The sequence below is a fragment of the Tympanuchus pallidicinctus genome, unplaced genomic scaffold (genome assembly GCF_026119805.1).
Source record: "Tympanuchus pallidicinctus isolate F22 unplaced genomic scaffold, pur_lepc_1.0 scaffold16, whole genome shotgun sequence".
Classification (NCBI taxonomy): Eukaryota; Metazoa; Chordata; class Aves; order Galliformes; family Phasianidae; genus Tympanuchus; species Tympanuchus pallidicinctus.
In genome coordinates, this window is record NW_026294679.1 from 30,656,499 (window position 1) to 30,669,893 (window position 13,395).

Genomic DNA, 13,395 nt, shown 5'->3' on the forward strand with positions numbered 1-13,395 from the left:
ACATGTAATGCGAAAGCAATATAAATCTTAGTCCTTACTAAAATTCCCGGTGACAACTGCCTATAAAATTAAGCTGAATAGGTTTAAAGGGGTTGTCATAATGGCAGCTGTTGGCCTAATGAGTGCCCCAAATTCAAACCTGATCCAACACACTGCAGAACAAAAAGACAGGAATTATTAATTAGAATAACTCGCTTGCTAGGGCACCTTGTACAGAGCCCTGCACCACTGTCAGATACACTTTGCTATTCAGACACATACCTTGGCTATATTTGGAGACATACTTTTGAATAACCCAAAAACTACAAGCTTCCCTTTAATCCAGTATAACAAAGGAAGGTATCAGATCTATTAAAAAACTACTGAAAATGATCACACACATAATCCACAATATTTCTGACATTTAGATTAAGTGCATATTCATTGTAACACATCTCTCATTTCTCACTTTCTTCATCACATCATTATTTCTCAAATAAGAAAGCATGAGCTTGAAGAAAAGTAGTAACTCATTTTTATCCATCACCAAGTCTTGCAGAATGCAGACTGGTAAGCACGCCAAAAGGATGGAAATAAAGTAATCCTACAGCAGTTATCTATGACAAGAGCAGCACACTGTCCAACTTACTGATTTTCTGGTGGTAGTGGGAAAAAATTCACCAAATTCAAGGTGAACTTGCAAATTTCAGTTGCAATTACGAAGGGCAGAAGTTCAAAGACAACAGTGCAGTACAGCTCATTTAACGCTATCTCCATCTATGCACTATGGGATATGCTTTGTCAGGACCCAGAGGGAAAAGTCACTTTGTTCCATAAAGCAGGAAATCATATTATCAACTAACACAGATATGATGTACTGCTGAACCTCAGGAATTTTGCTGCAAGTTTTGCTTGGTTTGGGGTTTTCTTTTCATATCAATTTATTTTCCATAACCAGTACTGAAATGTCAAATCACATATTTCAGATAACATCCTCCTATTCACTTCTTTTGGCCCTTTTGATTATCCCCACACAGAGCTGAGCTCACCTTTAAAATCTTAAATTACCCTCTTGTCAATGCAGTTTAACCAAAATCTGGCGTTAATTAGGAGATCTTCACTATGTTTTGGACTCTGCATTCTCCAGCAATCTTTCCACCTTAGTTCTAATGTAAAGCATCTAGGCCAGTGCTTGCCTGTGATCTGTCCTTCTTTTGGTGGTTTCTAAAGAGCAGCTGGAGCAGCCCACAGCTCCCACTGAATGCCCAGTTACATGAGAGACCATTTCCTCAGAGCCCAACTCAAATTCTGCACTTCAATCTTTTATCCAGTCTTCAAAGCCACAACGAGTGACACATGCATAAAAAAGTGGAATATATTTCTGCAGAATAAGATCATATTTAGAACAGCCACCTTACAGCTTTTCTCTCTTTAAAATCTGCATCCCAGAAATTGTTAGGGCCCCTGACCACAGTTAGCTCGTTACCCCATTTTGTGTGTTGGTTACTATGTTTCACTACATAAAATACAGTAAACTTATTTTTAAGTAGCATTTTTTAAGTAGTATTTCCTAAAGAAATATATGCTACTAGTCTATGCTGTCCTACAGGTTGCATTAATTAACAGGACTAAAATCTTGAAAAATATTGAGAGTATTAGGATGTTAAGGGATGGTCGAAAAGTAATCTGTGATTAAATAATTCAAATGTAATGTATTTAATTCATTAGATATAATCTTACAGTATCTTCTTTATGCGATCGTCATTAAAAAATAAGCTCCCTAATAAGCTCACACTGCTTTTAAAATTGCACAATTCTCAGAGTATGAAAAACTAAAACAGTTCACAAGGATGATGATTCTTTTCATCGTCTCATATACTTTATCCTCACTGCAGGATTACCCACAATAATCGCTTCACAGGGGACTGCTAGCTCTGCTCTCTGTCCAAAACACTTCATATTCTGCAGGTATATCACTCTTCAGTCAGGATCACTGATAGAATCAGAGGTAAATGTATTTCAGTTATTAGCAACATTGAATACATAACCGTCCACGTTTCCAAAATACCCTCTGTGAACAAATGAGCAAAGAGGAACATTACTCAGCAGCTCCTCAAACTGTGTTCGACCACATTCATAGGCGCAGCTTCCAGCAGCAATGCTGCAGCTGGCTACAAATCCTGTACACCTGCCAAGGCAATGGGTGAGAGCCGTCCCCACATATGTAAGCACGAAGTTTAGCCAAGACTTACTCAACTACAGAAATTCAGTGGATGCAAGCAGACTCTAATCTCCCCCTCCGAATTTAAAAAGGCAATATCTGACCCTTCTTCCCTCTCAAACACATCACTGTTAAAATTTCAGTTTCGTATACCAGAATAAATTCAGCATCCAGGAACTAAAACCTGCAAGAATTCTGTCTTGCAGGCAGATATATCTAAAACCAATAGAAAATATTAAGTTACTATTCTTGCTTTTCACTCAGGACTGAACAGGCCTCTGTAATGAACATGCTCCTGTTCTAAAAAGGTATTAAAAGCACTTTTTTTCCACCCTCTGTGCTTTTGCAGAAGAGAAGAAAGGGTGGTTAATGCTGCCAGAACAGCAGAACATCTCCGTTAGCAGAAGTGCAGCCCTTTTAGCTCCCAGCCAGCCTTCTCCACGGCAAGGCAAATGCAGCCACCAAGGACAAACATTCCTTGGTGCCAATAGAGCCCTCAGACTAAGCTCTGTATTTCTGAATGCTGCATTTTCTGTGTTTTTATTATCATCTTGAGTGCGAAGGTCCCCAGCTTCACAGCCCTAGAGTTAACTGGTTGAGGCAAAAGTGCAGCCTGCTGGCACAGCGCCGAAAAAAAGGTGGTGGGAAAAAGCCCTTGTGCTCTAACGCAAACCTGATACGAAAGTATCTAATCTCAGTTCAATGGCAAAGATAGGGTCTTTTCGACAGTGCTTTAAGATAATCAGCTTATTTAAAAGTATGTACTATAAACCCATAAACAGCATTCACAGGGAACAACTTCACCTGTTAAGAGATGCTACAGTTTACCAGCATGTTTCTGTCTCCAATGATTTTGATTAATGGAAAGGAGCTACAGCTGATTTTTATATTGATATTACACTGAGACAGTCCTGAGATAAAGAGCTGACCCAGTGAAACATGACAATGCATAAAGAGAAGTTATAAAGGCTGAAATCTAAAGCAGAAGAAACTCAGGCTGCTTAAGGAAAAACACTGTACATGACTTTTTGGCCTTTTACTGAAAAAGCACAGTTTTTAGAGTAAATTGAACTCCAGCACTGTGTCCCTTACGTAGCTGGGTCAGACTGAAGGCTAAAGACTAATGCGGTAAAGCAGGCTATTTATGAAATAATTACAGAAGTACATCTCCCCTCCTAAATCAGGAGCAGTGACATCCATCAGAGTAATACCATCAGTGAAGTCTCTGAACCCACGGCCCACTGAACCCAGCACTGCAAATGTTTTGGTTTTCTTTTTTTGCTTTGAAAAAGTTAGATGGCAGCAAAAAGACTGTAACATTTCAGTTCAGTGCATCTCTATGTTTCAAACAAAAACTGTTTCTTTTTGGCAAAATCACTGACAGATTGAACAACAATGTTATTTTTTTCTCCACATAGCTTTTCTCTTCAAACAAACAAACAAAACAACAAAGAAGAACAAAGCACAGCACTTGGGAGACGATCAATAGATTTTTTCAAAGTATTAATAAACCAGCTCCCAAGTCACAACCTCTGGAATAGCCTGGTACAACTTTGATGATAGCCCTCTCACCACTTGTACTGTAACACACGGGGAAAAAACTGAGTCTCTACAATAGGTTTTGGTTTCTTAGTATTTAGCAGCATTGCTCAACCTTGAGCAGGTGGGATGACTACAATCACAGAATGGCCTGGGTTGAAAAGGACCACAATGAACATCTGGTTCCAACTCCCTGCTATGCAGGATCACCAACCAGCAGACCAGGCTGCCCAGAGCCACATCCAGCCTGGCCTTGAATGCCTCCAGGGATGGGGCATCCACAACCTCGTTGGGCAACCTGTTCCAGTGCCTCACCACCCTCTGGGTGAAAATCTTCCTCCTGATATCTAACCTAAGCTTCCCCTTTCTCAGTTTAAAACCACCCCCCCTTGTCCTATCGCTATCCATCCACAACTGTCAGCCACTGGGAGCACACCACTGAAAATGCGATTTTATCATCAATTCAAACAGGAGATGTAATTAAAATGTGAGCATTGTATAGTGTAGTATAATTGAACGCACTTCGTGCAAGTTTGTTTCTGTTAAAACCCTGTTTACCTTTAGAAGCATTGCAGGCTAGAGTGTATGTTTTCTACAACACTTGCTTACCATGTAACAAAAAAGCCCTTGTCAGTGCAGTAACAGACCAGCACAGACAGTGCAAGAGAATATCCCAATCTTATCAAAAATGCTTGCTTTAAGAGTTCTGACATCAATGAGAATAATCAAATCTGAAAAAGCAGCGCTTTGTTATTAATACTAATTTAGTGGATTGCTGTTTCACAGTGCTATAGCCCCTCTAGCTGGTAACAGCCAGCAACCAAAGCCCAGTCCCTGAGAACTAGAATCATGAACTTAACCGTAGTGATGCTATGAAATGAAAAACATGATGATAATAACTTTTTCTTTTTTTTTTTTTTTTAATACTTTTCGCATACAATGCAGTGTGGCATCTCTAATGTTTCAGAAAACAACGTATGTGCTTCAGGAAAAACTCATCCCTGTCATATTGCTACCTGGAGATGTAGCAGAGAGAGAGGAAAATAGTGCACAAAACAAGAAGTATTGTTTTCCAGAATGATATTTAAAAAATAAAATAAAATTCAGAGCAGGGTGTTATTTATAAGTGGCATGAAAAGAATTCACGACTGCCATTTCTCCTGAGAGCCTACAGCTAACCAGCTGCAATCCCCCAGAACACAAAGGTTTTACTACAGGACATGTTTCATGCAGAGAACGCATAGCATAATGGTGCACTGCTTCACGGTTATAGTGAAAACACAAAAACAGAAAGGAAAAAGCATTAACAGAAGCTCAACTCTAACAAGTGTGTTTAAATAATACTGAAGACTTTTAAAAAGCAGCATTTTCAAACTGATGTACATCTATGTGCACAGCATGTTTTGTAAGCATTGACAATACAATCTAACACAGTAACAGATTTTATCACACAGATGTTCTCATTTATTGACCCCAATTCTGCACATGCTTAAGTCTACTAAAAGCATCGCCAGCACATCCTAAATTGGGCCTCCAGGTTTGCAAAACTGGGCCATACAATAATCTCATTATAAAAAACAAAGACTGAATTACTTAATGCAGCAAATCTTCTACCCAGAATATTATCAAGATATACTTTCCTCAATTTTTTTGCTAGAAAAGTTACAGAATGCTTCACTGAAAGCTCTCTTCTAGCAGATCAGAATATCAAATCCTTTTTCTACAAAGAGGGCCTACTACATGGTCAATACATCACTTACATGCATCTTCCATATAAGTATAAAGCACAAGCTGGGAACAGGGGAAGGATGGGACATGAGAGTAGGGCCCTTTGGATTTCTAAAGCATTCATTCTAACTTAGAAAGAAAAAGCAAAAAAAAGCAAAGCCATAAATAAAAAAAAAAAAAAAAGAAGAAGAAATCAACAGGATTTGCTACAGTAAAAAGAAGAGGCAGTACAAGTTGATTGACTTCTTTTACGAGGACTGGAAAAAGGAATTTCTTGATGTAATTCAGACCAACATTTCCCCTTATCTTCTTACCCAGTTCATTCTGAGCTATTGCAGCAAGATCTGGACAGTGAGCCTCTTCTGTTCCACCTGAGCTTTCCCTGAACATTTCCTTCTTGCAAACATACAAATTTCAAATTACTCTATGGATAAAATACACATTGCTTTGGACTTGAAAAGCTCTATGACGATCTGTTGCTAAACACGATATGAAGGGAGTTATCTTTGAAGCTAACAGCTTGTCTCCTGCAGTCAGCAATCAGTCATCAGGCACACAGTGCAAAAAAGGAAAAAAAAAGGGTTATATGTTGCAAAGGCATTAAAGTCACGGAATCCTCCTGTTTACATGCTATGTAAGAAACGCAGCTTTGGAAATACAGAACACTGCACTGGAGGGCAGAATAGACGGAGATAGAAAAGATGAAATGCTGACAGAACTGTATAGGTTTTACTCATCTATCTTTTGAAATAATACCTGAGTACATGCACCTTTGGAGCCAAAGCATATTGATAAAGTTTCAGAAACAAACATCTAAACATTCAGCAGTAAGCATTTTGCAATGTGTTTTCCCTCACGTCAACAAATTTCATCAGGAACAACTAACTCAATTAAGTGTTTTTCCTGCTATAAAGAAACTGAAATTTACAAATGAATCTATCAGAATTCTCCTCAGGGCTGCTTTAGTCACTTCCTCTCTCTTGAATGTCTCTTGACCTAAGGGGAGGCAGACACTTGTTTGAGAAAAAAATAAATACCTGGTTAAATCTACTCACTCACCTGCATGCATTTCCTCTCCCTGCTGCCATCTGCACTGCTCAGAAAAGCCCTAGCCTGGCAAGCCTGGTGGGTCAGCCCCACAGCAAGCCACTTTTCTCCACTACAGCTGTACTTCACACAGAAGAACGGCTTAGAAGGTCTAAAAAAACCCAAAAAACGGCAGGCATGAAAGCAGGTTTAAGAGAGGTCCGCTGCAGAAATTAGCTGATGAGAAACCACTATCTCCTTGCTCAACGACTCTTTAAACTCCATCACATTGATCCTAAGTCCCTTAGAGTAAGACATCATCTCCATGACCCAAAGTATTTTGTTCTTTATGTGACTGAATTTAGTCTAATCTTGTAACGCAAAAACAATACCTATGCTTAATAGTAAGTGACAACAAATCCCTTCCAGACAATAGAACCTGAAAGAGACTTCCAAATGAAAAAGACGTGTTTCAACTTAGCTTTCAGTTCAGTTATCTACAAGGAACCCTCTTACAATTATCAAATACATTTCTACTTTTGTGCAGGTTCTTCTCTAACCCATGCTGCAAGGCCAAGCACCATAACCTTTTCAAGCTACGGCAGGGGAGATTCAGGCTGGACATGAGGAAGTATTACTTTTCAGAAAGGGTGGTCAGGCACTGGAACGGACTGCCCAGGGAGGTGGTGGAGTCACCGAGCCTGGGGGTGTTCAAGGAAAGGCTGGATGTTGTGTTGAGGGACATGGTTTAGTAGGAGCTATTGGGAATAGGTGAACGGTTGGACTGGATGATCTTTTAGGTCTTTTCCAACCTTGGTGATTCTATGATTCTATGATTCTGTGAACCAAAGCAGTTGCCTTGCTTAGCAGAGACCAAGCCAGAAACCTTGAGGTCCAGAACCTCCTTGAAAACAGGGATGGTGTAAACATCCAAATGCTTGTTTGTATTTTCTCCCCATGCCTGCAGTGAAGATGCAGATTTGTTCAACCCATAACAATAAATTTCAAAAAGAACTCAGCAAGCTCAGAGACATGCAAAAGACACAAGTTTTTATGCATTTATTTCTCTTTGTGACCAGGTCACCCCACATGACTGCACTAGGCATGTTTTCTTGCACTCGCAAACAAATCATGGGAGAAATCAGCAAAGTTAAACAACAGGATGCTGTAGATACTTCCTGAAAGCCACATGAGCTGTAGAATTTACCGATAAAGTCAAAGCCAAATCCACAGCAATCCTTGCATTTACTGGGCTTTGCAGAAGGCTTCAAAGCAATGAGTCAGATGATAAATGCACTGCAACACTAGACATAGTGCTGTAGACAGAGACAGGTCTTTCGCTTTAATTTTTAATTTCCATTTTCTGTGGGTTTAGACAAACCACTGACATTACTTTAGCATAATACTTTGTAATGAATCAATACTTTAATTTAATAATGGTATTCTGTTGTCAACATATAATATATCACATAATGTCCTTGTATAGTTGCTAAAAAAATATGCCCAATAAAATGCAAGGCTTTGCCTCTGCCAGTGATCACAGCTTAAATCAACATAATGAGAATCTGTACAGCCCCCAAAAGATTTTTCGTAGGGATTAAAAGGCACCATGGAGTCATTTCAGCCATATCCCTTCCTCTTATCATACCAGTGCTGTGAAAGTTCTCCCAGGTCATGCTATTCCAACAAATACTTCAACTAAAGGGAAATATATCTGAACTGAATCATCGTGTGTTACATATCTGTGAGCGTAGCCTTCATATAAGCATTCAAATTCCTTATGAACTTGATGAAAAGTGTGCTAGTTCCCACCTATAATGAGGATTATAAATGTAAAAGTGAAATTAAGCCCAACGTCATTCCACCTAATTGAACAGAGGAAAGAAGTTATAACCATAATAAATGAAAAATAAAATTACAAATACTTATGCTTTAGGGTATATTCTCTATTATTTTGTATCTTGGCATTAGCTTTGGTGCTGACAAGTATATAAGGCGGAAAACACAAATCTAATCACGTCTGTGGTACACTGACTCATGGTATGGGAACTAAAAGCAAGTAGAATGAAGACAAGAAGGAAATGCTTTCAGAGTTCCCAGTTCGATACATTTTTCTTTGTTCCACGGCCTTTGATGCTTCATAGATTATTAATCTATGCCATATTAATCTCACTCAGTGCTACAGGCACGTGTTGTAGCATCACATGTGCACTCCTTGATCCCAATGACAGCTCACGATCAGAACGCAAAGCGCTCACAGATACTTGTCATTCGTTGGCAGGATGCTTCAGAGCTCTGGAAAGAGTAGGTCTGGTTTTACTACAGTTTGGCACCTCCCACTACACCCTCCAGTTGGTGAAAACCCCGCAGTTCCATGTAAGTGTCATCTTTAATGTGAAAAAGATATTTGAGTCAGTGCAAAATAAAACAAACAGCTTTCACCAAAATGTCAGTGCTGGTAGCAGTTCAGCTGCCAGATGCTTGTTACTTGAACCCATGCCGTGCATAGCAAACAGACAGAGATATGACTAGGACAAACGACTGGACTAGAAAATCTTTAGCAGGAAATCAAAGTGTGTTCAGGCTGCAGTCTGGACACAAAAGAAGGTCGCAAATGGACTTCACAAGATCTATTGATTAAGATTTCTGTAACATCTCTTTCCCTGGTTACAACGCATTACTTGAGCCCCACCTGCCTGACCTCAGCTCTCTGCATTAGCCTTTTGTCATAGGAACACCACAGAAACCACAGGGTATTTCACAGCTGAACACACCTATAAGTACAACATCTCAATTTAAAGATAATAACATTACTGAAAAACTCAGAATACCATGAAAAAAATGCACAGTGGAAAAAATCAGGGCACGACACCATAGAAATGAAACCAATGGTTTGATAATAATAAAACCTCACCGGCGCGTTCCAGTCACTTGGCCGATTCTGCTCATCTGTGGGTTAGGCTATCCTAAATCAATGATTGATTTTCATGTTGAATGCTGGGAAACGAGGCTAAAAAGCCACAGTCTGTACATGAACATGAGAAACACACGCAGGCACACAGTACAGAGAGAAAGCCGATGAGTCAATGGCTTTTGCTTAGTCAGAACCTGAAGGATCTTCAACGAGAACTTGCAAAGCAGCTCACAGATAGCTTGACTTTGAGTGAAACACAACCAAGAATTATTGTCATTATGCACACCCACAAAAAAGTGAGAGATTTCACAACATCTCCTCAGCTGAATACACACACAGAGAAAAGGCTTTACCGGCATCGACTTCAGGTGGGCAATCATCCGGCTTTCTGAAGAAATAGCTCCCAATTTGTTCTCCATTTCCTCAAGTCACATTTTGAGCCCATTTTAACACGTTGAAGCAATTAAATGAACTGCCACAAGAATAATGACAGCTGCTTCTTTTCTTAGAAGCCACGAAAGGCTAAATAACCCATAACCCCTGCCTCCATCTGTGCCTTGCCAAGCCGGCGGATCACACAGGGCTGTGCACTGCTTTGAAAGCTGGGGCATCAGATTTGTCATGTCAGATTTGTATTCACACGACACAACAGATCCACGACTTCCATTTCAACAGCCACCAGAGCAACGGCCACATAAGGACCATGCAGCTGAATTTACAAAACGAGGATGCACTTGTTTAAAAGAATACCCTTCCTTGCTAAGAGCTGTTAGTCAGGGCAATGCGAACTCAGTGGCAGACGCAGGTACTTGTTGTAGGGTCACACCATGGCAGCACTTCCTGGCAGGATGAATACATTACTTGTCCCTCTCCCCTCTGATAGATACTGCAGCCTCAGAGAATTTCACATGTATCCTCAGACAGGCTTATATGTATCAGGGAAATACAGCTGGCTTTAAATAAATAAATTATGCCACATGCCCTACAAATTCAAATCCTTTTTTATGTAATCTATTTAATCTTCCATTAATGATAATCTCTGCTATCAATGTGCCCAAACAGGGTCAATTTCTGCTGGATTTGCACCTCTTGCATTTCATCCTATAACCCAGCTGTACTTAATGAAGGGAAACACCCTGCTGTAAAAGGTATTAGCAGGCTCCCGGAAACAAGGAACAGTTACAGGACTGTAAAACTGCCAGGAACATTTGAAGGCTCTCTTCTTCCTTTGTGCACCCTGAACGCAAAAGAGTCCTGCCAGTGACAATAATTTATTAATAAGGATCTTACTGCCTTCTATACCTTTTGTAAGGAGGCAACGGAGATGGGAGAAAATTGCAGCAGACTTCTCTTCCAGACCCAAAGAGACACAAAAAGGAGAAGGGCAAAGCTCTCAAGGCAGCTTTTAAATCCTGACAGGTCCCACCCAGGCTGGAAGCCCAGCAGCATTTCAGGCACACACGTCACTGCAGTTTGAAATGCCAGTAAGGTACTGCTGCACACAGGATTTGAGACCAGAGACGCAGGTTGCAAATCATACTCCCTTCACACGTTTTGTTTCCTTGTTTGCTTTTTTTTCCCAAGTGTTCTATACAGCTCCATATACCTCAGTGAGACAGCTAAGGCTCAGATCCACAAGAGATTTTCCCTCTGGTACCACTGAAGCTCCTCTGATTGCAGCTAGAGAGCAACCAGGCTCAGCCACACCTGTGAGAGATGGCTCTTTCTCAATTGCAGTAGCAGATGCTGGGGAAGCAAGTTACTGCCTGGTTTGCTGCTCTGATTTAGTGGCAGTTTTATTCGTAATCATTCCCAGCCATCCACCACCTGCACGCTCACCCACACGTACACATCCAGTTTGCCACTCTTCTCCCTATTCTGCCAATTCACAAAATCAGTTTGCTGTACATACACTCTCTGTCCCAGGGTTCATCAGCAAAACAGATGTAATGGACAAAATTAAGTTTAAATGACCAGCTACCCAAATCCTCTACTGGAATAAGCATGCATTAGTATGCAGACGGGGAGCTGCTGGCTGTACAAGCAATCCAGGTGGTGCATGCGATCAAACTGACACTGCTAGAAAAAGCAACTAAGAGTTAATGGAGAACACAGGCTCCTCATTTCCTACGTTGCATCTGAAAAAGCACAGAAGACTCTAGTACAGTACAATTGAGCATTTCACTAAATAGCACCACACAGAAGTTCCTCTGGCACGGACTGCATTTGTCCTAAATAACCTTTACGAGAAGCTGAAAGTTGATGCACCCAACTCAAACGAAATTTCGGACCGAACCCAAATCCTTCGGTTTGTGCCTCGCAGTGCAGGAAGAGCCAGGCACAAAGAGCAACTAGGGAACGAGCCACCTCCTCCGCTTAAAAAAAAAATAGCCAGTCACGGGCTGAGGCTGCAGACGGCACAGTACTGGCTGGAGCCAGGGAGCCCTGGGCTGCTGTGAGCATTCGGGAGCGCATCGGTGCCACTCGCCGGCGGGGTTCCTCCCAGCAGCCCAATTCGGCGCCGGAGACAGCACCCCTGCGGGGCTGAGGGCTCCTTCGGTGTGAGCCGGCTGCTGGACGGCCAGAGAAACTCCGCACCGGCAGAGAAACGCAGCCCGCCCCGAGCTCCCATTGCTCACTGTCAGCAGTGTCGCTGCCCCTCCTGGCGGGCCATCACTTGTCCCCTTGCTTCCCACACCTCCTAAATGCCGCCCTCACACCAGACTAGAAGGGAAAGCTTTTCCTATGAACCGCAGCGAATTCCAGCCGCCTCCCACGGCTGTTCCTGCCTCGACGCCCGCCACACCAGCGGGGAACAGGCCGAGAGACAGCCAGGGGAAGGAGAACTTGGCGCTCCCCGGCCTCCCGCAGGGCACCGCGCGTCCCCCGAGCTGCGATAGCCCCGGGACGGACGGCGCCCGATGCCGATGACCCGACCGGCGGGAGGGGTGTGCCCGAGCGGACCGGCGCGCTTCACTTACGGATTTTGGGGGTCGTGGTGGTCTCCGGCGTAGTAGTGGTAGATTCCTGGAAGGGAGACAAGGTCCAGGAGGGCGCCGAGTCGTGGACGTAGATCTTGTAGGAGGAGGTAGCGTGTGCCGCAGTGGGCCAGGCGGGCAGCGGCGGGGTGCTGGGGGCAGCGGGCGGCGGTCGACCGGCGCGGCCGGCAGTGCCGGGGGGGCCGCTGGCGGGCGGCGCCGTGTGGGGCGCGGCGGGCTGCCGGGGAACCGTGGGTCTGGGGCCGCCCCGCGCCGGGCCGCGGGTGCCGGGGGGTCTCGGGGGGGCCCGGCTCATCGTGGTGAGGCGGGGGCTGACGCGGCTGGGCGGCCGCGGCGTGGCGGCGGCGGTGGTCTCCGCGCCGCGGGGGGGGGCGGTGGGCTTAGAGAGGAAGAAGGGGTCCTGCCCCACGCCCTTGGCGTCCATCAGCTCGGTGGGGACGTACTCCTTCACGGACCCCACAACGATCCACTTGAGCAGCATGAGGCTGAGCCCCAGGCCGATGAAGCCTATGAAGAGGGGCACCACGCACAGCCACGTCTGCTGCCGGTTCCAGACGATGCAGTCGCTGCAGCGCAGCTCTCGCGGCGGCCCCCCGGCCCCATCCCCGCCCGGGCCCCCCGCCGCCGCCTCCGCCGCCCCGGGCGCCGCGGCGCCGGCAGCCCCCTCGCTCATCCTAGGGGCCGTCCGCAGCGCCGCCGCGGCCCCGGGGCATCAGCGCGCCGCGGATGCCGGCGGCATGCGGCGGAGGTGGGCGGAGGGGAGCGGAGCGGCGCGGGGCGGAGAGGCGCGCGGCGCTCGGTCACGCCGCCGGCATAGCGAGGCGAGGCGAGGCGACCCCCGCGCCGCCCCGCGCACCTCCCGCGGCCGCGGAGTCAGCGGGACGGCCGCGCCGGGCGCCCTCCTCTTGCGCCGCCCGCGTCAGCCAAGGCGCTCTCCTTCTTCTCCCGTCACTCCTAGGCTTTGCTCTCCTTTATCCTTTTCTTTTTTT

General features: G+C 44.4%; 1 protein-coding gene across 1 annotated transcript in view; it reads right to left on the reverse strand.

Annotated features, from left to right (window-relative positions):
- Positions 1–13,079, reverse strand: part of NRG3 (neuregulin 3) — a 377,348-nt gene extending 364,269 nt beyond the window's left edge. The window contains exon 1 of the mRNA XM_052677569.1: positions 12,389–13,079. Coding sequence (XP_052533529.1) covers positions 12,389–13,079 — 691 coding nt within the window. The remainder of the gene's footprint in view (positions 1–12,388) is intronic.
- Between the last annotated feature and the right edge of the window lie 316 nt (positions 13,080–13,395).